Source organism: Callorhinchus milii, unplaced genomic scaffold (assembly GCF_018977255.1).
Source record: "Callorhinchus milii isolate IMCB2004 unplaced genomic scaffold, IMCB_Cmil_1.0 Scaffold17, whole genome shotgun sequence".
Classification (NCBI taxonomy): domain Eukaryota; kingdom Metazoa; phylum Chordata; class Chondrichthyes; order Chimaeriformes; family Callorhinchidae; genus Callorhinchus; species Callorhinchus milii.
The window spans coordinates 8,341,111-8,364,760 of NW_024704758.1; the positions used below are offsets into that span (position 1 = coordinate 8,341,111).

The 23,650-nt window shown below is 37.3% G+C and overlaps 1 protein-coding gene across 10 annotated transcripts in view; it reads left to right on the plus strand.

The window, feature by feature from the left end:
* Nucleotides 1-3,207: 3,207 nt before the first annotated feature.
* The window catches only part of LOC103174940 (protein phosphatase 6, regulatory subunit 3), a 39,556-nt gene continuing 19,113 nt past the window's right edge, over nt 3,208-23,650 (plus strand). For 6 of the 10 annotated variants that reach the window (XM_042341299.1, XM_042341294.1, XM_007887606.2 and 3 more), the window contains exons 1-10: nt 11,937-12,169; nt 13,385-13,571; nt 15,429-15,566; nt 15,873-15,938; nt 16,810-16,922; nt 17,126-17,239; nt 17,416-17,545; nt 21,058-21,210; nt 21,515-21,673; nt 22,718-22,782. In XM_042341299.1, the coding sequence (XP_042197233.1) occupies nt 11,943-12,169; nt 13,385-13,571; nt 15,429-15,566; nt 15,873-15,938; nt 16,810-16,922; nt 17,126-17,239; nt 17,416-17,545; nt 21,058-21,210; nt 21,515-21,673; nt 22,718-22,782 (1,352 nt within the window). In that variant the 5' untranslated portion in view covers nt 11,937-11,942. Of the gene's footprint in view, nt 3,320-3,498; nt 3,641-4,154; nt 4,253-11,630; nt 11,823-11,936; nt 12,170-13,384; nt 13,572-15,428; nt 15,567-15,872; nt 15,939-16,809; nt 16,923-17,125; nt 17,240-17,415; nt 17,546-21,057; nt 21,211-21,514; nt 21,674-22,717; nt 22,783-23,650 lie in introns of those variants that run through there. The other 4 variants (XM_042341295.1, XM_007887603.2, XM_007887604.2 and 1 more) reach the window with 4 other exon arrangements.

A 23,650-nucleotide genomic window follows, 5' to 3' on the forward strand; every position in this document is an offset into this window, starting at 1 on the left:
AAGAATCTTCATCAAAAGGAATTTGAGACGCGCTCCAGGCAATCCTAAACTCACGCTTTCATAAAGGTTGGCTTTAGCATTTGTCAATATATATTGCAGCAGCACTGAATTTGTGTCTCCTGAATGGATACCCACTAACTGTTGGTCCGATGTACCAAGAAAATGATGGCGTGTTTATGCTGTCTTTTAGTACAATTGCTCCAAAAATGAATTCTGAAAATATGGGTGACCTGCTTGAATCCACATCATAAACTCAGGAAGTCTACAGGGTTTATACCAGCTTGTGTTGGAAATGGGAAGCATTTTGGTTTCCAAATGACAATTTAAAATACCATGGCATTACAATTCATGTAAGAGAACCTGATCTCAAGATTCAATTTCTTTCCAATGAAAGTTCCAACTTTGTGTTAATAAAGACAATGGGAATAAAGATGCAATTTTAGGATTCATAATGTATTAATTACAAATGTGCCAGAGACAGACCCCATCCCCCATCCCACCCAACACACACACACTACTGATTTATTTTTACAATTACTGAACCATTGTGTTTTAATGTAAAAACTTGAAAAACTGTAAGTGAGCTTCAAATAAAAAGATGCAGAATATGCTAGTGATTTGGCAACTGAAAGTCAAAGGGAAGGTAACGTTTCAGGAGCCTGAATTGCACATAGTTAAAACTGCTCCACTTGTTACATGCATTTTGTTCATTTGTAATCCTTTTTTTCTACAGCATTTACATAAAGGATCTCCACTGTCTGACCTGAAGATATGTGACTATCGTAATTATCAAAAATCAAATAAATAATTAATATTCATGACTAAACAAATTTATTTTTAAAAAACCTAAAATCACATACTGTACGGCATATCTAGACAAATCAAACACAAGCTGCAGGGTTTTAAGTGACTTTCCATTTATTGACAGGAATGTATTATGTATTTACCCTGTAGATCAGGAAACGTCTTACTTTATCTCCCATTTATAATCCTTTAATAAATGCATTGCTGTACAGTTGGTTTAACGAATAATACATTATTCTGTTAGCTTAGTCGCTCCAAATCGATGCTAATGTGGGTGAGGAATTCCAAAAATGACATTAGTTTTTTAAAAGTACTTGGAAAGCAGAATTAAAATTGGGTTTAGTACACCCCACACATGGAAGATTTACATAAAGAGCTTAGAACAAAAGGGTTAGCCAGCTTTTAGTTGATGTCAATCCAGCTAGAATTTTGTTTGCGTGTAGCCAAAGCAACAAACTCATGCACTTAAAAAGAAAATGGTCAGGGAATACAATCCCATCTCTGAACCTATACCCCACCAACTGTATTCTCTTAGCTTTTTTTATAACCAATATTAAAATGTTCTTAAAATCTGAGGCAGCACAGAGAATATTGTCACAAATTATTCTGAAAAAGTGCTGTTCATGTAACAGACTTTCTCTGAATGCCAGGTGGAATTTAGTTCATCTAATTTAATTAGATATTTTAAAATATCTAATGCGTAGGTAACATTAGGAAGACCAGCACATTAGTCAACCAAAAGATCGTACCATCGAACAACAACAACAAGATTACATTTGTATAGCGCCTTTCACATCGGGAGGACATCCCAAGGCGCTGGACAGAGTACAGATTTCAGACCAGAGCTGGGGAAGGAGTGGGGAAAACAATAATTGTTGCGTTTAATATAGATGCTTCTATGTTAAAGGTTTTCGAAATGCTGGAGAAAAAGATGGTTTAAAGTGCAATAAACGTTGGCATCAAAGGAAAAAAGGACACGTGGTACAATGTATGATAATCAGATCAAATTGCTACATGTAGATGATTTGGAACCCATTGTGGTTTTTTGGGTGACTGCCAACAAATATCGTCTCTAACTTTGTTGTGAATAACACTGCAATTTATTTTCAGAAAAAAAAAGATTGCATTGCCATCCGGGGTGGTTTTCCGAGTGGAGTAATGTCGCTCAGTGGTTCGAGCACTCGCTTTGCAAGCGAGAGATCTGAGTTCAATTCCAGGCAGAGGGCGAAACCTTGGGCAAGTTTCCTTACTCCACACGTCTAATAATAATCCCTCCAAAACCCAAAACAACAATAAATTGGTCATTTTCAATCCACGACTGTTTGTGGGACATTGTTGTGCGCGATTGGCTGCCGCGTTTCGCCCACACATATATACAGTCAATTCACTTGACAGTCTATTCCGTGACGCGCTTTGAGACGTCGAGAAGACGTGAAAAAGCGCTGCGTCAAATGCGAGGATTATTTATTATCGTCATTAGTATTATTGTTCTGAAATGGCACGGCTGCACACGGAGACCATTTAGAACATCCGGCGTTTCAAATAATCCGCCTGTGGCAATTTGATCGGATCGTCCGACGTCGCACCGCGCGTCCCGTGAGGCGCTCCGAGGCGTCCCGCGCGCGCGAGGATTGTTATGATGATGGTGTATTGCGATTATTAGGATTATGTGGAGTCCTGTAGCTCAGTGGTTAGAGCACTCGCTTTGCAAGCGAGAGACCTGAGTTCAATTCCAGGCAGAGGGCGAAACCTTGGGCAAGTTTCCTTACTCCACACAGAGCCTAATAATAATCCCTCCAAAAACCAAAAACAATAATAAAAAAAAATTGGTCATTTTCAATCTACGACTGTTTGTGGGACATTGCTGTGCGCAATTGGCTGCCGCGTTCGCCCACAAATATACAGTCAATTCACTTTGCAGTGTGTTCTGTGAAGCGCTTTGGGACGTCCTCCCGACGTGAAAAGCGCTATATCAAATGCAAGGATTATTATTATTATTATTATTATTATCCACCAAACACACTGCAAAGGCAACCGGCTCATGGGCAGGAGAAAGCAGCCCAATGGGACCAGGGCACAAAAATAAAGGGTGGGGGGGGGGCGGGCTGTTCGCCCTCTAGCGCCTCTCCGATTGGTTAATCGGTGCTCTGATTGACGGGACGTGTCCGCGAATGACTGAGGAGAGTTAGGGCGGGGCCGAGGGGAGGGTGGGGCCGGCAGTGGTGACGGGCCGGCATCGCCGCCTGATTGACAGGTCGGTTGATTGACAGGTTGCTTGATTGACAGGTTGGTTGGCCGCCGCCTTATCTCCCGCCCCCCTTCTCCTTCGGTGGAGGGAAAGGGGGGGGGGCGGGGCGGGGGGGGGGGGCGGCGCCACCGTCGATCGATTGACAGATTGGACTGGAGGGGGAGGCGCTGCGCATTGGCTGCTGGGATTGTCAAAACAAGCCGCATCCGCCCGCTCCGAGCTCGAGCCGCACTGGCACGGACGGGCGCCATCTTGGAAACTCGCGGGGTTTGTCGCCTCTGCTTTTCCCGCCGACCTCTGTGTTATATAAAAAAATATTTCGTGGCCGAACCAATACTCCTGCCCTTTTACCCCCCTCCTCCTCCTCCTCCTCTTCCTTCTCCTCCTTCCCCCCACACCCACCATCCCCCCTCCCCCTCCCCCCCCCCCCCCCGCGCACCATCCCGCTCCACAGCAGCTCTCTCTCTCTCTCGCTCTCGCTCTCTCTCACACATTTATTCTCGACAATAATTCCCTTCCCCTTCGCTTTTTTTTTAAACAAAAAAAGAAAAAGAAACCGCGAGTCATAAGATTTTATGAAACCGTTGGGTACGTATTCATGTGATTTCTCTGTGTCTGTCGGTCGGTCGGTGTCTGTCCGTCTGTGTGTGTGTGTGGGGGGGGTTTGCCCCCAATTTATTTAGTGTCACAGGAGGACGGGGGGTAAGGTCTGTGCTGTGCGCCGTGGCCTGGGGCCTGCCCGTCTGCTCCTGTTGTTTGTAGCTCGTCTCGAACACAGTGGAGGTTGTTGATGCTCCCTTCATCCCGCCCCCCTCCGCCGCCGCCGCTGTTGTTGGGGAAAGCCTAATGGGCAGGGAATTCCCGGACAGACGCACGAGAGCGTTTCTCTGTCGAGTTTTGAGGTGTTTTTTTTTCACAAAACACACCCCACCCCCTCCTCCCAAGTCCTTTTTTTTTTATTTCTCTCTCCTCTAGTTTCGGACCGGCTGCTGCTGTTTTCTGACACGAGCGGCGGATAGCTTTTAATTCCCGACTCTTGTTGTTGTTATTATTATTATTATTATTTTTTCTCTCTCCGGTTGCTTTCCGAGGGAAGGTTGAGGTTTTTTTCCTCTCTCTCTCTCTCCCTCTCTCTCCTGTCACAATATTGCCTGTGTTTATGACAGTACACGGTTGACAAGGAAGCAAGAGCGTTCGCTGGTACAATTTCTCTCTCTGTAATTTTGTTTGTGTGTGTGTGTCTGGTCATATTTTGTGTCGCACTTGTCTGCCCTCCCAATTGTGGCAAATACACATCTGGAACTGCTTTGAAATTCCTGCCTTCGGCACGAATTGTTTTGCGTGTTGTGGTCTTTTTCCCGGTTACTCTTTGCGTCAGGTGTGTGATTTCTTTTTTTTTTATATATATAAAAAAAAATAATTGGAACTCATGGCTTCCTTTACAAACCTTTGATCCCAGACTTAACTTTTGAAGAGTGGGGACGGGGACGTAGGTCCGTGAGGCATTAAGTTGAAGATCAACGTGCATTTGCTGTGTCATGTTTCTTCTGTTTGTAGTTTTCCTTCTCAAATTCTGATTGGAACTGAGACTGTTGGGATACTCTTTTTTTTGATCTCGTAAATGTACTGATTCTGCAGGCAACGACGTTGCTAAATGGCATAATATGAACATGTATTTTGAAAAGGGCAATCTCCTTTATTATTTACCAGTCAACCGTCAATGTTACCAGTTCAATGGATTGTTGCATTATATAGTCTTCGAGTCTTAAACTACCATAAACACTTAAACTGTACTGGTAATCTGCTCAAAACTCATCTGTTTGGGGTATACGGTATACTTAACTTGTAATGAGATCCATAAGTGAGTATGTGAGCCTACTATATGTGGTTGTTTCTTTAGGTCCAGATGCAGTCTCGTAGCACTATTCGAAAAGAGAAGGGAGTTTCTTCCTGTGTCCTGGCCAACAATCCCCCAAATAATATTGGTCACTTATTTCATGGCTATTTGTGAGACATGTATGAACCTTACATATTTCATCAATATTATTTTGGGTTCTCCAACTTCTTGCAGAACCTAGAGTTCCACTGTGTTCCATTTTTGCGTAATGATGTAATGTCATTAACCAGGGATACTCCATTTCAAATCTGCTGTAAAGTGAATTGAGTAAATCCAATGTGGCTATGAGTTAAGTGATCTTCAACATTTCACTTGGACTGCTGAGTTAAGCATAATGAGGGCAATATAGTTAATTTAATCGTACAATATTTACTTTAGAAAGCTGGAGTGTGGGTTATATACCATCAGAACTTGCGTGTTTTCACCCTCTGGTCCTAAATCCTGTTGCCTTGCAACTGTACATAATGGTTGAAAAAGGAGATTTTTAAGAAATCTACAGTAAAGGGGCAGCCAATGAGTTTATGGTTTAAATTCCATCTTGGAGTTCTATTGATTATACACTTGTGACTTAGAATGTCACTATTGGTGACTGACAGTTTTGCATTTTCTATTAGCTGTTTTCCATATTTATATCAGGCATATAGGGGTATCATCCGTTAGCGGTGAATTGTGAGTATTTTTAATGGAAATCGTTTCCAAAGTTAGCACTGCCTGTTAACAGTTCCCAGTTTTTTTATTCCTAGCTTTTTCTTGTCTTGTTTTGTCCAGACTCTATTTTCCCTGATTATTTGTAATTGAAGGCTTCATAATAGGAACCATGAACTACTTGAAAGCAAATTAATGCCATTTTTAATTGCTGACCTTTAGACTTGAGTATTATTGTTTAAAATTGCCCTCTTATCTCAGCGCAAGAATAGTTGCCTTTGAGTTGTTTGGAAATTCTTCAAAATGTTATAAAACAATACTAGTAAGGTATCATTTTTAACTGTTTTCCATGATTTAATTTCCTGGTCTTCTAAAGTTGTTTCATTATTTGGACTAGTTTTGCTTTGAGTAAGATGTAATTTGTAGTGTTTTAATTCCTGAACTCTCATTACTAGTCATTCTTTTTACATTATAGGAGAAACAAATATGGAAAATAATGGTGCCTTCCAATTTAATCATGTTTTAATTTTAAAAAAAGTATTTGATAGTATTGGTTCTGCCATTTATTTTATTATTTATTGATGACATCTAACATCATCATCTGTTTGCTGTGGGAGGAGTGAGGAAGATAAGTAGGGCTGCCTTGGGTTTGAGCTAGTTCTAAAGTGATGTACTTGTCAACCCTCTGTGAAAGTTTTGGTAGTCTGGGAGCCTTCATGCAATAGACATTAGCAAATCGAATGATTGTCTTGCTTTTGTTTTTTTTATTTTTTTAACAACGTTCACTGAATTATAGGGTAAGGTGACTTTTAACGAGCAGCCTCATTATTTCTTTGTCTATTTTGGACATTAGTATTGTGGTCAACTTAGCAGACATCTGTTTATTTTTTGCTATAATTAAGAATTAGTGTGTATTTCAAAGCTGTACACTTGCATATAACTATTGAAACGTAACTAATACTCATTGCGAATGTTGTGGTTAATGCCATACATTTTGCCATGTCTCTTTTACAGTTTGAATTCTGCTGAGTTTTCATTATAGTCCTAAAGATGAGAGTACTACATACCTACATTCTGGTAGCAAAAATGCACAATGCCCATTCAGAGAATTGTGGGAATATATTCTGTTAGGTGCATTGAGACGCCTCAATCACGTGATAAGGCAGTATATTAAATGCAAGATTTCTTATTGTTATTAATAGTAAATAATGCCAGCAGATGACATGCATGTTATATCTGGTTTGAACAGTTGTTGTAGTTTCAGACTTAATTCCTAACTAATAATTTGATCATATCTATCGCTAATCCTATATTTAAATGAGAACTATCTTGCAAAGTGTGAGCCTTTAGTGCATCCTTGTGTTCATTTATAGGTGAAATTATTACCACTTTACATTAACAAGCTTTCTGCCATATCCAAGACCATTGCACATTCGATATTTGAATGTTGCTTAATTCCTAGATTGCACGGAATATGAATATTCATGTTGAATATTAGTTACTGCTGGATTTGGTTGGAAATGAAATGTGAATATCTTTGACATTAATGCAAAGTTATGTTCTAAACTGGTTATTAATAATAATAATCCTTGCATTTGATACAGCACTTTTCACATCTTCTAGACGTCTCAAAGCGCTTCACAGAATAGATTGTAAAGTGAATTGACTGTATATTTTGTGGACGAAATAGTAGATCCTCCCAGCAGAAATTTTATTGTGATAATTTGTGATCGTTACATCAACTTTGTTAAAAACTGTTCACATCAGAGATATAGTGCATGATTTTGTTCACATATTATCAAAGCTAATTGCAAAACAAAACCACCGACAATAATGCTTGATCCTGATTATCTTATGAAATTTTCACTTTTCGGTAATAAATGTTGATCAACTTTATACAGACCTGATTTAACAGTTTCACAATATTTGCTATGGATTATTCACTGGCTGCACAAGACTTCAACCAGTTGTATGAATATCATCAATTCTTAAACTGTTTATCAAAATTCGAAATGCTCTGTAGAAACAGATGGTGCTAAACAATGAAATTGCTTGAATGTATCAATGAAGAATGTGGAGTTTAGTATAAATTTTCTAGAACTACCATAAAATTAATTTTAAAAAAAATTTATGGCAGCCAAAGTAAATTAATTGGTACCTCGGTTTTTGGGTCGTAAAATTGTAACTTATGCTCTGGATCTTATTAGATAATGGATTAATTAGATTCTGCGTAATTCTGGAGTGTTGGTGACTTGCCCATGAAATGCTTAGATGTGATTTGGTTGTTGCATTACACTTATTAATTCAGGGCAGTGTTAAGTGTAAGCCAGATGTTTTACCTTGAGGGGATAATCTGAAGGAATTTGGGGCCAATCTTTCAGAATAGTTATCAGCTAATTATAGGCAATGTATGTAGAAACGTGGGAGTAGATCAGTAACCTCGCCTCTTTGCCAAGGGAGGTATGAGTCATGGGATTATTTTAGGGGAAGGAAGAGAAGAAATACTATATTTAAAACAAACAACTAGATTTGGGTTAATCCGACCTTGCAGGATCGAGGATCATGTCATTCTTCTTGCTCTTTTTGGCACCATTACTAAAAAAAAGTTGTAATGCTACCTACGTGACCCATGTGCTTTGCATTTCTTATTCATAACAGATCGGTGATGTGTAGTTGTCTGGATAATAGCCACTTTTATTTCCCAAACTGATATGCTGGTAATTTCTACCTTTTAAGCAGTGGAAGAGTAAAGGTTACTGAACTCCATTGATTTTTGTTGGTCAAAAGTGTGAAGTGCTCATTGTCAGAATATATATTGGTAGGTATCGTCAATAGAATTAGCACCGACTGTTAATGAGATGAGAATTTTGTACACCATAATGGTGACAGAAGGAAGTGGGAAGCCTAGTGAGTGTCAAAGTGAACTGAGAAGCTTAAGGAAGAGTAGATTTAACTTCTCTTTTAAAGTTAACTCATTGACTCCTGTTTCCATAACCTAGAAACTAAAATGAGTTTAAGAACTGATTTGGATTTGCTTTTATATGTTCCAGTGTGTGCAGTGTGCACACGAATACGGCACCATTATTTTGCAAAATGTACTTACTATTTTCTCCATTCCCTTCCCGTAAAAATAAATATATTTCCATAACTGATAAAATAGGTATTTTCCAGGTGGTGTGAGTGGTAGAGTTTAGTTTCTTGTTTGCTCTCCCTCCCCCCATGTAGTAATGGCTCCTCCCACTGAAGTCCTGGCTAAAAGTAGAAACTTGTTGTGGGAAATATTATACATAAACAGTGTCTTGCTTTTTTGTGATGCAACATGTTAGCATGCTATTGAGTTACTTATATTAAGCATATTCGAGCTGAAGTTTTTTTTTCAGAAATGAATCTGACTTATACTAGCCAGTGGCCTGCTACTTAATGGTTTCATATTAATTTAGGCACACCTTGAGCATGTTTTTGAAAGTCCTTTATAAGGACCAGAGTTACTGAATTAAAAGATGTCAAAGTGCAGTCAGTCAAAGAAAGCCTTGAGGCGGAACTTGAAGGAGACAAGGGAAGGGGCGAGTTTATGTGCATGTGGATTCCTTGTCTGATCATCTCACCCTTAAATCTCCCAAAGCTTCTGCTCTACCGTAACATTCCACATCCACCAATTTGGGGATACTATCTCTGTATTCCCCATCAGTGAGTTGGCCGCCCATGATTTCAGCCAATTTCACACTGAAACATGACACCCTACACTGTTGAGTTTTAAAACTGAAGGTTCAGATTAGAAAATGAAAGTTGATTTTAAAAACACTTATGTTATGTAATACTAACTTTATCTAAGATAAATTACTTAATTGGATGTGAAAGTTGACCAGTAAGTGCTGACATTTTGCTTTTTATATTTTATTACTATATTCTTGCAACCCAATTTTATTAGAGTAAAACCCAAGGACTTTGTATGGGAGTAAATTATCAGGTTGACTAAACCCTGAATAAAGTTAAAGAAAGGGATGATGGTGTATTAATTTTTTTTAATGCATCTGTGATTTTCTGTTGAAGTAATGAAGAGGTTTAAGCTTTGGGAACCGTGACTTGTATTGATTTCTGAGGTAAGGTGAAATATTGAGTTTTTTTTTAAAAAAAGTAAGTAGTGCAGCTTGGAAGAGTTTCAATTTGATTAACTAGAATAGCATAGACCAGATTTTTATGTGGCAACGTATGACATATTTTGTGTGGCTTTATTATATCGTTAGAACATTTAAGGTCACGCTTTTCAAGCCACATAAATGTGGGCCTTGTTAGTTGGTTAAAATAATTTATTAGCTCTCTTAAATGTTCCTCAGAAAGAAAACAGTGTTATCAGTTGAACTGTAGTACTAAAATCTATTTTTTGAAAGTTGTATCCATTCCCCAAAGTTTTACTGATTCCTTCAGTATAGAACGGTAACACAGATTTAGTAAAATAGCATTTGTGGAATAGATCCTCTAATTTAGAAGATCCTACAGCTGAACCTTCTAGTGATTCTTTAGACCAAAATTGAAATGTACAGGAATTTGTAATGCTATTTTTAGATTGCTTTTTCAGCTTTATTCTTCCATATGTCAATATGTGCTTCATGAATGTGTGCGTGAATGTTGTTTATCCAGTCCAGGGATTGTTTGATTTATTATCTTTTACACTTAATTAATTATTCAATCCAATTTTAAATGAACACACTGATGCATAGTGTAACTTTTGTTTCATAATCATATCTGCAGCGAAAAGATTAAAATATTTTTTTAATCCATGAACACAGTATACAGAATTCTGTTAATATACAATTGTGAGATATTAAGATTGAAGAGTGAAGAGGAACTTTGAATTTATTCTTCACCTGTCATGAGTGGCTAATTATTCAGCGTTGCCCATCTCTTTGAAATGTCATCTGGAAACCACATGATCTCCATTCCTAACCTTTGAGGCTCATGTGGACATCTGCAGTTCTTTCATCTCGCTGTCAGTGCAACATATGAGAAATGAGAGTGAAGTTTTAAGTATGAATTTGCTCAGAATGTACAAAAGATGCTTTGGTATATTTATTTTTCTATGACAATTGAATATATTGAGAATGATATTACTATGGATGGTTCATTCTTGAACTCATTCGAGTTTTTCACCTAGTTTTTGTAGCCGGCATATCGTTGTCCTGGTTCACTCTTTTTTTAAAAAAAATTTAAATGATTCCATTTACTGATTTATTTTACAGCAGGGTCAAGGAACTCATTTAATTTCTTTGATTTCTTTAATTTCCATAACCGTTTGAATATATAATTTTTGAAATTAGTTTTTAAACAATTGTCCTTCTAATTCACATCAAGCCTGAAGTTAAAGGTGAATCTTACTGCATTTCTCCCACAAAATACACTGTAAAACCACTTTACAGTATATTCTGCGAAGCGCTTTGAGATGTCTAGATGATGTGATAAGCTGCTATGTCAAATATGACGATTCTTAAGACATTTTTGAAGAAACACTAAATTTTTTTAACTAAACATGTGAATATTTTAGAAGTGACTGCTGATTTATGTTTTTATCATTAAGAAGGTAACTATTGCAACCTTTGCAGTAATAAAGCACTCTCAGACGCCGTCTGGAGTGGAGGGCGCTATATAAATCCAAGTTATTGTTGAATACCTCAGAGAATCTTCGTATCCTGTCTAATATTCAAAAATGAAAGTTATAAAAAGTTGTTTTAACGTAACACAGATTTCTATCTCACTTTAAGGACTCTATAAACTTAAGACTTGAAAGGAATTTCTCGGAGGTTTTTTTTATAGAGATACATAAGGGACTGTACTTGATGTGATAGAGGAGCTAAATTCAAAACAAAGCTTTTGGTTACTTTCAGATATGCCAATGCAGCAGAAAAGAGGCACATGTTTGTTTGTGAAGGACAAACCTAGGACAAACATCAAGAACATTTTTTTTACATTACAGCTGAGTCCAATCACATGCTTACCCAATGCTATCAACAGATGTACACAACTTCCAGCAGAGGGAAGTCACTGGCTGATGATAGTGAAAAGGCTGACTATTTTTTCCCCCTCAATTCCCATCTTTAGGCAATTGAAAGTGACTAGGATATTTCCTATGTGACTGAAATCAGTGAACTTTATACACGAGGGATTGAAAATTTAATCTTCCTGATGCTTGGCTCAATATTGCTCTGGGTTGTGGAGTTAACAATGGAGCCATAGGTGTAACATTGTGTTTTCTAATGTGCTTAAAATCTTTGTTCTCACTTGTATTATTTTTCAGCTTTATTAGCTACAATCGTAGTGACACTTACTTTTCAATTTCTTCTGAATCAGTGCATCATGTTTTGGAAGTTCGATCTTCACACGTCATCGCATATAGACACACTTCTGGAGAAGGAAGATGTGACCCTCACAGAGTTAATGGATGAAGAAGATGTTTTACAGGAATGTAAAGCTCAGAACCGTAAACTGTTGGACTTTCTGGTTAGATCACAGAGTATGGAGGATCTGGTCACATACATCACCCAGGAACCACCAGAAGAAATGGATGAAAAGATGAAATACAAGTGAGAAATTATTAACCCATTTACAGGAAATGTCTTTCAAATGGTAGCAGCCATCTGTGAACCATCTGTACAGTTTTAGTCTTTAAAAACTGTAGCTTGCTAAATAATAATGTAAAGGCTGAAAATGTTGTCTTTCCTTGCACAGCATGAATACTGTTCCACTTTTTGCTTTTGAAAAGTATTTGCCCCTATCACATACACCACATGCAGGAAAACTGTGTGAGAAGTGCTCATGATAATGTTGGTTTGCTTCTTTGAAAGTGCTTGCTAACAATTACTTACCCAAAAAATCCTAAATGTGGGTGTTCTGTCCTTCAATTTGTCGGCGGATGTCCAAGAGGCCAAAATAGCCAAAATCTGGATCATCTGGTCATTGCTGATGTTGCTTCCTGCACACTGTGGAGTGGATGTGGAAGCACTGACCAGAGATTGGCACGCTGTTATCGTGCTGGTTGGAAAATTATGTATAACTGTTCAACTGAAAGAAAAAAATCATCTAGTACTATTACTCTTGCGAGCAAATGCCAATATTAGTCTTGCAGACCACATTCAAGTTGAAAGGTGGTTGCTTTCGAGCTTTGGTTGAATCAATTTAAGGAAAAATTTTTTAAATGAACATTCAATCTGATTGTTTTATCAGTTAAAATTAAACCGTCGCAAGAGACCATCTTATAATGCATGTATGTTAGGGAAATTAGCATTTTGTAAACAAAGTGCTTTTTCCTGATGGTAAATTTTCATTACATGTAAAAGTGGCCGAAACTGAGAATTCTGGTAGGTAGTTTAAATTCTTGTTTTTGTATCACATGCCAGTTGTGGATAAAGTTGAATTGTTTGACAAGTGGACAATGGGTTCATGTTGTAAAGAGCAATTTTAGCACTGACTCCACAGAGTATTTCTTTGCATGCAGGGTAATCAAAAATTGACAGGGTTTCCAAAAAGGGTGGTAGAGGTTATGATGTTTATGTACCACATTGACTTGATGCAATAATGGAAAGATGGGAGAGTCAGTATTTTAGAAGGATGAGATAAAATGGGCCAAGGGGTCTTCTTTTTGCTTTTATGAATGTGGAACGAAATGAGGATTTTTTCATAATTTGCAAATTAAATTAACCCTAACCCAAATTGGTTATTAACAGCAAAATATTGTAAATCACTTGTGGTTATATAAACTGAAGTTGGCACTGTTTGTAAAATGCTGCTATTCATTTCAGGTATCCCAACATATCGTGTGAACTCCTTACTTCAGATGTAGACCAGATAAACGACCGACTGGGAGAAGATGAGCCTTTGTTGTCTCGATTGTATACCTTTTTGCATAATGAGCCACCTCTTAACCCCTTACTTGCCAGTTTCTTCAGCAAAGTGTTAAGCATTCTTATCAGCAGGAAACCAGGACAGGTAGGAGCACGTAGCTTTAGAATGCATGATTTCTAATCAGTAGGAGTTTCTAAGAAAAGTCTGACTTAAAACCATAAATAGTTGTGTACTTTTCTGAATTGCATTCATGAGAAATATGGAATGCAAATTACTGAAAATCCAACTGATCTGTCTGTTACTTGTGTTTTGTGTTAATGCTGACTTTTCAACAAACTAGAAGTAAACTTAAAATCTGAATTCATTAGGACACATTATACAGCAAACTCCTGTTAGAATGTGCCCCAATTCCTAGTTAAGTATGGGTTTGCTTGGAACTCCATTCTACTGTGGATACACTCTTAACTAGAAGCACAGTACACCAGTTTCTGGTATAGAATAGACTAAAACAGGTCTGCCTTCTGGTCGTCAAGGTTCTTACCAGTGTTACTTCCTGCATACAACGCACTTTCCTTAAAGTGTCGCTTTCATCATTGTCGATGGCTTTCATGTCAGGACGGCCTCCCGACGTGAAAGGCGCGATATAAATGTAAATTGTAAGTGACATCAGCAATGCATCTTGCCTGTAGATTTTCTATTAGATACAACTGTACAGTGTGGGAAGCTTATCTCTTAATGCTCCAGAAAAGCTATTTTTGGAGAGTGATTCTTGACAATTGTTTATTTGATGCACCTCAATGCCCCATTAAGGGTAGTATGTTAAACATAACGGAAAGAGATAACAATTCATATCTAGACATTAACCCTCCAGGTTCACTGTAGAACATTGAAAGTGGTTGTAGGAATGGATTTTTCTCGAGCAGTCTTATTCCCATTTTGCCTTGAACTAATAGTGTAAGTTCATGATGATTGAGGAGAGTAGTCTTTGTGAGCAAGATTGCAGAATTTAGTGCTTTGGCACATAATCTTCTGGGTTAAAAGTTTTTATAAAATGATGGTTATGATTTTTTATAGGAAATTGCTTGCAATACATTTTACCATTGAAGATTTGATTTGGATAAAATGTCAAGAAATGGGATTAAAATGGATCCCATTGTAATACATTTGCTAGATCAATATCCTGTTTGAATATCAGTAGCTAGCTTCTGGAATTATTATATTTTAAGCCTGGTGTCAGGCTGATAGAGCTACCAGAAGTCAAGCTTTTGGTTCTGACATTACCAAGATTTGGACAGTTATATAAAAAATGATATTGGAGAAACTGCAGTAATCACACACATTCCCAGTTCATTTTAGTAGACTCTTCCTATGGAAAAGTACAAGCTGTTGAGGAGTCGCCCACAACCATCTAATTCATGTGTGCACTCTGAGCAGTTTACTAATTTTTTTGTAAATTCTGAAAAAGCTTTTTGATGGCTTGAGAAATGCTTTCACAAGTATAGGAGAAAGCAAATATTTGTAAAGTCACTTCTTCTTCTTCCACTCCCATCACTCCCACGCAATTCTAGATTTTCTTAATATTTTAGTGTTTTAGCATTTAGTCAAAATAGAAATAGCCCAAATTCAATTGACAAGGTTTATTTTGTGTGTTTCTAAAAATCTTAATTGTTGACCAGAATATTTTTTTTTTGCTTTGAGTGTTGCTACTTTGCTTTTGGGTTGTTGTATGTACACTTAAAATTTGTAATGAACTGAAATGTACTTTGTTGGTACTTTTCTATGATAAATGAAAATATTTATTGTTGCATTTGATTGGAAGTGCTGTGTATCTGCTCATTAATGATTGCTTGAAAAAAACGAATACTCTTTGAAATGGTAATGGAGACAATGCTGACTAATTCCCCAAATAAGTGCTTAATTTGTAGAGGATTAATGAGATTTCTCTTTAGAATTATTACAAGTTTTTGCAGCTCTTTTTCAATATAATCTTTTATTTTGCAGATCATTGAGTTTTTACGGAAGAAAGACGCATTTGTAGGTTTGATGTTGAAACACATAGGGACCTCAGCACTCATGGATTTGTTACTTAGGCTGTTGACGTGTATTGAATCACCACAGCTGAGGCAGGATGTTTTAAACGTAAGTAGAGAAATTTTGTCTCCCTACCTACATAGGCCAGGTAGAGTAAGGATATGTTATTTTCACTTAAAATAAGCTTGTGGAATCGGCAGCTAAGTTACTGTCATCGTAAAACTAAAGTAGTGGTGGTGATAGGAGTCTGTTTCTAAAAATGATTTTAGGAAACAAACCCAAGAAATGCATATTCCTAGTTTGAAAGTTAAATTATGAATTACAATAAAGTAAGCTTCGGATTGAAAATCATTCAGTGATCTTCATCATTCCAGTTTTCTTTGAGATTTACTGCTTTTTTTAAAATCTTTGCAGTGGTTGAATGAAGAAAAAATTATTCAAAAACTAATAGAAATGGTACACCCATCTCAGGATGATGATGTGAGTAGATGTATACTTGTACTGCTGGTAACTAATAGCACATGTGGAATGTGTGTGGATACTAACACTGTACAATACTAGCTCAGTGCTACAATATTTTAATTTTTTAAAAAATAACTTTTTGTCACCTCCTGCCTCAGCTTCTCCAATAGTTCTCCCCAGTTCCACCATTCACAAAGTCCAACTGATTCTGAACTCGGATGCCCACATCCTCACCTGCACCAAACTGTATTCCATCACCCCATTTCTTGCCAGGCTGCATTGTCTTTCTGTCACACGACAGATGGATTTCAAGTTACTCACACTCCCCCACAAATCACGCTCTCAGACCTCTGACCTCTCCAAACTGCTCCAACCTTCCTTTTATCTGCCCCCTTTGCCCTTGCCGGCCCAAGCGCAGTTAGCTTTCCTCGGCCAGGTCGGGCCTTTTGTCCGCCCCTGTTCCTTCCAGCCCACCATCGGCTCGTGCCTTTAACAACTAAACCCCAAACCTGCCTGTTTCAGTCATTCTGTCTTGCCCTCCCTCGAGCGCCTTAGGACATCCTCTCAACATGAAAGACATAGTATAAATGAAATTTGTTGTTTACTTGTCTTCAAATTGTACCTGAGGACTTCCCTCTTCAATTGTGCCTAAAAGTCACCTCACAATTCTCCCTGTCGCAGTGTCAAACTCCGCCATTGTTCAGCGATCCAAGATGAAGAGTGAAGAGAGGTGTATAAATGCAATTTGTTAATTTTAATTTTGATAATTAACTTAATATTTAGGTAAAAAGACAAACATTTATGTTTCTCTGTTCTGCTTTTATACCTTTACATTTTTAAATACTGAAATTAAATGACTGAATATTTAACAATTTTTTGTTTTCTTTAGAGGCACTCAAATGCATCGCAGTCATTGTGTGAAATCATCCGCCTTAGCAGAGACCAGATGATTCAGATGCAGGGTTGTCCAGAACCAGATCCACTTCTGTCAACCATAGAGAAGTATACACTTTTGAAGAAATGATTTAAGTTTCAGCTTTAATGAAGTTAATATAAGTTGATATGTGGACTTGAGGATCCTGGTGTTTGGAAATGTGGATGAGGGAATAGCTAACTCTGTGCCTGCTGAATATATAGTAGATAAGACTAGTTATTTTACAGGTGATCAACTGTTTAATATATTAAACTATCCTTTTTTTTTCTAGGGAAGAAACTTTAGAAATCTTGTTGTCAAATGTTTTTGATAAGGAGAAGAATGAATCGGCAATTGTAAACAGTATCCAAATATTGTTGACTTTACTAGAGACTCGAAGACCTGCGTAAGTAGAAATTATCTCAATGAGCTTTCTTCAAAATCTGAAATTTAATATTAAAGCAACATGGCACTTAATATTTGTCAGAAATATGCAATTGACTTACTACATGGCATGAGATGTGCAAAATTGCTGTTGTGCATAGTTATAATGCAAAACCAATTTTTGTTTGTATTTTCCAGCTTTGAAGGCCAGTTAGAAATTTGTCCATCTGGTATGAACCACACAGCCTTTTCTGTGAGCAACAGCACATTACAAGCAATTAGACAGAGACTTAAAGACTTCCATCATCTACTGCTTGAACCTCCTAAGGTAAATTAGATTTACTAGCTTTCAGTACTCTTATAATTAACTAAGTTTATTTTATTTCTGGAAAATCTTCCAACTTTAAAATGGTTTTGCTACGGACTACCTCTCTGATGAGACTGCTCTTATCAAGCTCAAAGGTTTCCATTGCTCAATGCAGTGTATTAAATTAGATTATCAACTCCATCAAATATAGAATTATAATTCCATAGGTATGTGAGGGATGCTTGGAGTTTTCCTGTACTTCAATTTGTAGTGATACATCAAGTGTTCACTCGCTTAAAAAAAAGGAAATGGAATTAAACATTTTAACTAATGCTTAAGATATGCCTTACAATGAATGAGACCTTATTGAAAGATGAATGAATATGATCTTGCAGGCCTGTTTTAAAAACTAATACATTTTTATAAAAACAAGTTGGAGCACTTTTGATTTTTCTCAGAATCCTAAAACCTTTTACTTGAGGCAAACCGAAAGTTTTGATGTTAGTACAACTAGCACTGGAGTGGTTTCTTAAGTGTTCTGTTCAAATGGATTTTTTTTGATTCCTTGCCTGCACTATGTATATTTTTTCCAGCAGATCATAGTCATTGCTATTCATATTCAATTTTGAAGAGTGCAAAGCTTGCCTCTTTATTTTCTTGAATATCACACTGAGAAATTGATGCTCAGTTATTCAGGGTTTGAAGTACAGAGATTCTCTAACCACCGCTCAGTGGCTAGGTGTGTTGGAGACGTGGGCAAGGAAGATGGTGGCAGAGATTTAAACAGACTTCCTTGCCACTCTGCTCCAGTTAACCCTGCAAGCCCAAACTGGAATGGGTAGAGTGATCAAAACTGGGCAGCCTTTCCAGACGGCGTTAACTGTGGAAAACTTTGTTTTTAGCTGGTTGAACTTCCAATGAACATTCACAGGTCCCAAACCTTGGTTCTTTCTAAACAACTTTGTGGAATTGGGTAAGCAGGGTGTGTTCCATATGTGGAATTCTGACTGGCTTGGACACTTGTAAGCATGGTAATGGGTTTCTGCTTGTCAGCATACCCAGCTGACCAAAAACAATGAAAACCTATAAAGATCAGTATGAAAACCAAATAGCTTTCCTTGATTTACTATCTCCAGATACACTGGAAGTACGCTTTTGAAAATAAACTTCAACTCAAAGCTGAAAAATACAAGCCAACCAATAGGACAAAATATTTGGTTTCAGAACCAAGCTATTGCAGCAACAATTTGACTCTAGAAAGCCCTGTGAAGAGATGAAGATTAAACATCAGGCTCTTCTTGAACCATAGGTGTTTATACTGCTCTTGCCTGACTTCTGTTCAGAAACATTCAAAGATTCTGAATGGTGAGCTTGTATTTTAAATCCAAACTGTTTTAAAGCAATGTTTTTAATTCGTATGTGAAAGCTGTTATTCCTTTTTCATGTAACTTTTAGCATTGTTCAATATTAAATTTCCACATTATGACATTCCTCATACTGTGTTTCAGCATAGGTCTTGCCAATCCTGTACCATTGGATAGGGAAGCTGAATGCCTCAATTCATGAAGTATGGTAGAGCAGATGAGGATAACCAGCTACTTTGTCAGTTTAGCAGCACTACCTCTTTTCAAAAGGTTACGTGAACTGATGAGGCAGATGCCTTAACTAAGTTGTTTAGCTCGTTTATTTTGTTTGCAGAATTTGGAACTAGTAAATCCAGTTAGAGAACCTGCTATGATTTCTGCCAAAAAGAAAAATAAGGCCACAGCCTGCCTCCCATCTCCTCCTCCTCCTTTCCTGTTGCCGTTTCAACAATTTTAAAGTGTTAATTTTGTATAAGGGGTCAGTCTTGTATACGACTGCTATTTGGATAGCTATGTTTTTTTTTAAAAAGCTTCATTATAGTTAAATAAGTGAAAGATAAAACTAGCCAGGATCCTGTTTTTGCACTTCAGCTCTTGCACGTGTCAACCCACATGTGAGGTAGATAACAATAAAATGCTTGAAGGTTAAGAGAGAGCAGGAGGCAGGTTGGAGGTAACCAAGTTAATTTGGTGGGAGATGTGATGGTCTGCTGGCTAATACTTATAAATAATAATAAGTAAAACCTAAAAGGTGTTTTTGTGTTCTCAACATCTTAAATATGAAGCTTGTTCAGCTACGTTTGCTCTACCATTAGGGCACTGCTTTGCAGCATTATCAAGAGTCAAGTGGAAAGCATTGGGACAAGTCTATCGCTCAATGTCAGGCATACTGGCAATTTAGCATCAGAATCACAAAGTAATGCAGACCTGCTTGGCTCAAGATAGGGTTTTACTTGAGACAGGATTTTCTTCACATTCTGTATTGAAGATTAAAACACTTTGTAAAAACAATTGGAAATTGTTTAACTTCCAAAATTGGACAAAAAGTGCCAGTATCATGAGTTAAATCTATTTTATTGCCTACAACAATACAATTGAGTTTGTGTAATGTGAAGTTGCCTATTATAATCCTCATAATGTTATACCGGTGGCCAGTTCTGGCTCTACTTGGTATGTTTTTGTTATAGCCATAAATTAATATAATAATAATCCATTTGATATAGTGCTTTTTCACATCTTCTCGACGTCTCAAAGCGCTTCACAGAATAGACTGTAAAGTGAATTGACCGTATATCTGTGGGCGAAACGTGGCAGCCAATTGCGCACAGCAGTGTCCCACAAACAATAATAATAATAATAATCCTTGCATTTGATATAGCACTTTTCACGTCGGGAGGACGTCCCAAAGCGCTTCACAGAACACACTGTAAAGTGAATTAATGGATTGAAAATGACCAATTTATTATTGTTTTGTTTTTTGGAGGGATTATTATTATATTATTAATATGAGATGAGAAATGTTTTCCATATCACAGATGCTGGAGAAATGGCTGACTTTTTGGTTGTCGGATTGCCACCAACTCCAACCTCCTGCATGTTGTGCATTATCCGCAGGAAATTCTGCTGATGTCACTTATTTGTGCACAAGAAGCACCACTAATGTTAGTTCCTTAGATCTAGAACCAGGTTCAACCCAGGCATAAATGCAATGTTATCAGCATTTCCTCACATAGTACCCATGTGTACCTTGCAGCAAGGGACATCAGTGCGTAGGAAATTGAATTGGTGACGCTTTTTGCACATGGTTGTGATGCACAAGAAGCAACATCAGACGGATTTAATGACCTGGAAGTTGACCATTTTTAATATGGAAAGCTGGCTCATCAGTATTAGAAGCTGGGGGTACCACGTTAATAATAATAATAGCATCTTATGTTGTTGAGACATCTCAAAGCGCTTCACAGGATATACTGTGAAGTGGACGGACTACTTATTTTCTTTGTGTGGGCGAGCTGCCCTGTATGTAATAACACAATAGATAATTGACCAGTGGTTAAACAGGGTGTGTTCTAATGAGGCTGACCTGTATGTTGCTTTTAAGTAACCTCCATATTTGTGGGTGTGCAGTTTATGTCAAATTAACTAATTCCATTTTTGTTTCATTTATAGAAAACTGCAATGAAAACTACGTGGGGAGTTTTAGATCCACCAGTGGGGAATACTCGCTTAAATGTCGTCAGACTTGTAGCCAGCCTTCTGCAAACAAATACACACAGCATTAATGTGGAGCTCATAGAACTTGACACCATCAATGTGTTGTTGGTGAGGATCTATTCATTGAAATTATTTATATGTAGGTAAACAAAAATATTTGGAAGGGATTGTTTAACCTGCTAACCTGAGATCTTTTGAAAAAAGATGCTAATATATATTTTCTTTAGATTTACAAGATGCAAAAAAAGTTGGAAAGCTGCATTTTTCTACATAACTAATGGAGATGTGCAGCTAACTATTAGAAATCTGTGTTAGAATTTGTGTATTTTTAAGGCCTTGTAATCTGGTTCTAGAATAAACAGTGTCATTACGTACTTGGTGAAAAGTTTAATTTGCATTCTCTTTTTTAAAGGACATGTACTTTCGATATATTTGGAATAACTTCCTTCATGTGCAAGTAGAAATTTGTATTGCAACAATCCTAGGAAGCCCTCCATGTCATGGTGACAGCACAGAAAATAACATCGAAGATAATCCAGAGACTATCAGAGATAACATATTAGTAAAACATGTAAGTGTATCTACCTTGAATTGGATATTCTTTCCTTCGACTTTTGTCTTGGTCATTTGATCAGATTAATAAAAAGGAGGTGACTGAGTAGACCATGAATCAATAAACAAGTATTTATTTGTGTTAACCTTAGTTGATGCATAAAAACACATTTACTGCTGCAATGCTTTACAATCTGTTTAAATGGCCAAATTTATTTGCCGGTATAGTTGTAGGCAATTCCCTTCTGGATAATCTACGTTTGTGGTTTTGTTTTCGAACTGTTGAGATTTTATTTCTACTAGAAGGCATTCTAGATTATAAATGGGGAGTGTTGTTTGATATAAGCCTTGAACAGTAAATCTATTTAGTTTGAAAATTCTGATGTTCATACATGCTTTTATCTTAAAAACTCAGAAATATTACTGTGAACACGGTGACAGACTTAAGCTCATCACCATTTTACTCAGCTGAATGGTTATTAAAAGCTGTTACCAACATTGTTACTTTACATCTTCTGTTCAGGTGATCATGGTGGCGCCTTAAATTTTATGTAGTCTTACAGATTTCATTGACATCATTGTCAGTGAACCCATGCTAGAACATTTTTTTATATATATATATTATATAATATAATGCACACACACCAGTAGGATCAGCTTTTGTCAGACGCTGGTTAAGTTGGGTAACCCTGAAAGTTGGGTAAATCGAACAAAATGCCCGCCCCGAATCATTTAATTCTTAGCCGTTTTAAATATGGCGGTTGAATCTGTGCAAAATGCAGTGCTGGTTACCGCTGATGGTACTCACTCGGTTAAAAATACTTGTTGTCCTGTTTGGTTAGTTAACATTACTTCAAGTGAAACAACATCATTACATATTTTTATATGGCGTTGGCAGGGTCCTCTGATGGAGGAGGGGAATTGTATTTTGGTTACCCTTCGACACGTCTTAAGCCGGACAAAACTTAGAAGCAACATACAGTGTCTGCTTTAACTGCCTTCCTCTATATATATGAAAAATATATAATTTATATATTATTAACTCATTTTTTCATTTATGTAGCTGTTTCAAAAGTGCCAATTAATTCAAAGAATACTTGATGCTTGGGAAAGTAATGAAAAAGAACAGTAAGTAACTTATTATGATTTATACTGTTTAGTTTGTCTGCCCTCAAAGGTTTGAAATGTATTTGAATAGTTGAAATTAATATGATAGCTGCTTTTAAATTAAGAGAAAGTAATTTCTGAGAAAACAATTTGGGATTTTTACATTGGTATAGCATTTTATATCTGGGTTGAATCTAGCTTAGACTTAAAAGAATAAATGACTTTTACTGCTGTTCAGACCCAATGAATTTGAGCCTGGATAAGGTTTATCTCAGTTCCCAGGATTATTTGTTTTTGAGTCCAGAGCATAAATGATAACCTTGAGGTCATCAGAATGGCCAGGACAAGGTGCTAAAAGGTAATCCAATCCTCACCTATTGTACAATACTTAAAATGATTTGTTTTTAAATATATTGTACTGTTCAGGCTGTCAAACCGTACACTTGAGTAGCGTGTAATGAATTGCAGTGCATATATTGTTGCAGTGAAGTCTTTGATTGAACCCTGGCACTGTGTAGACTTCAAGGCACTATCCTCTGTGAAGGGCACTAATTTGTTTGTGGAATAATAATAATAATCCTTGCATTTGATATAGCGCTTTTCACGTCGGGAGGACGTCCCAAAGTGCTTCACAGAACACACTGTAAAGTGAATTGACTATATTTGTGGGCGAACGCGGCAGCCAATTGCGCCCAGCAATGTCCCACAAACAGTTGTAGATTGAAAATGACCAATTTATTATTGTTTTGGGTTTTTTGGAGGTATTATTATTAGGCTCTGTGTGGAGTAAGGAAACTTGCCCAAGGTTTCGCCCTTTGCCTGGAAATGAACTCAGGTCTCTTGCTTGCAAAGCGAGTGCTCTAACCACGGAGCTACAGGACTCCACAAA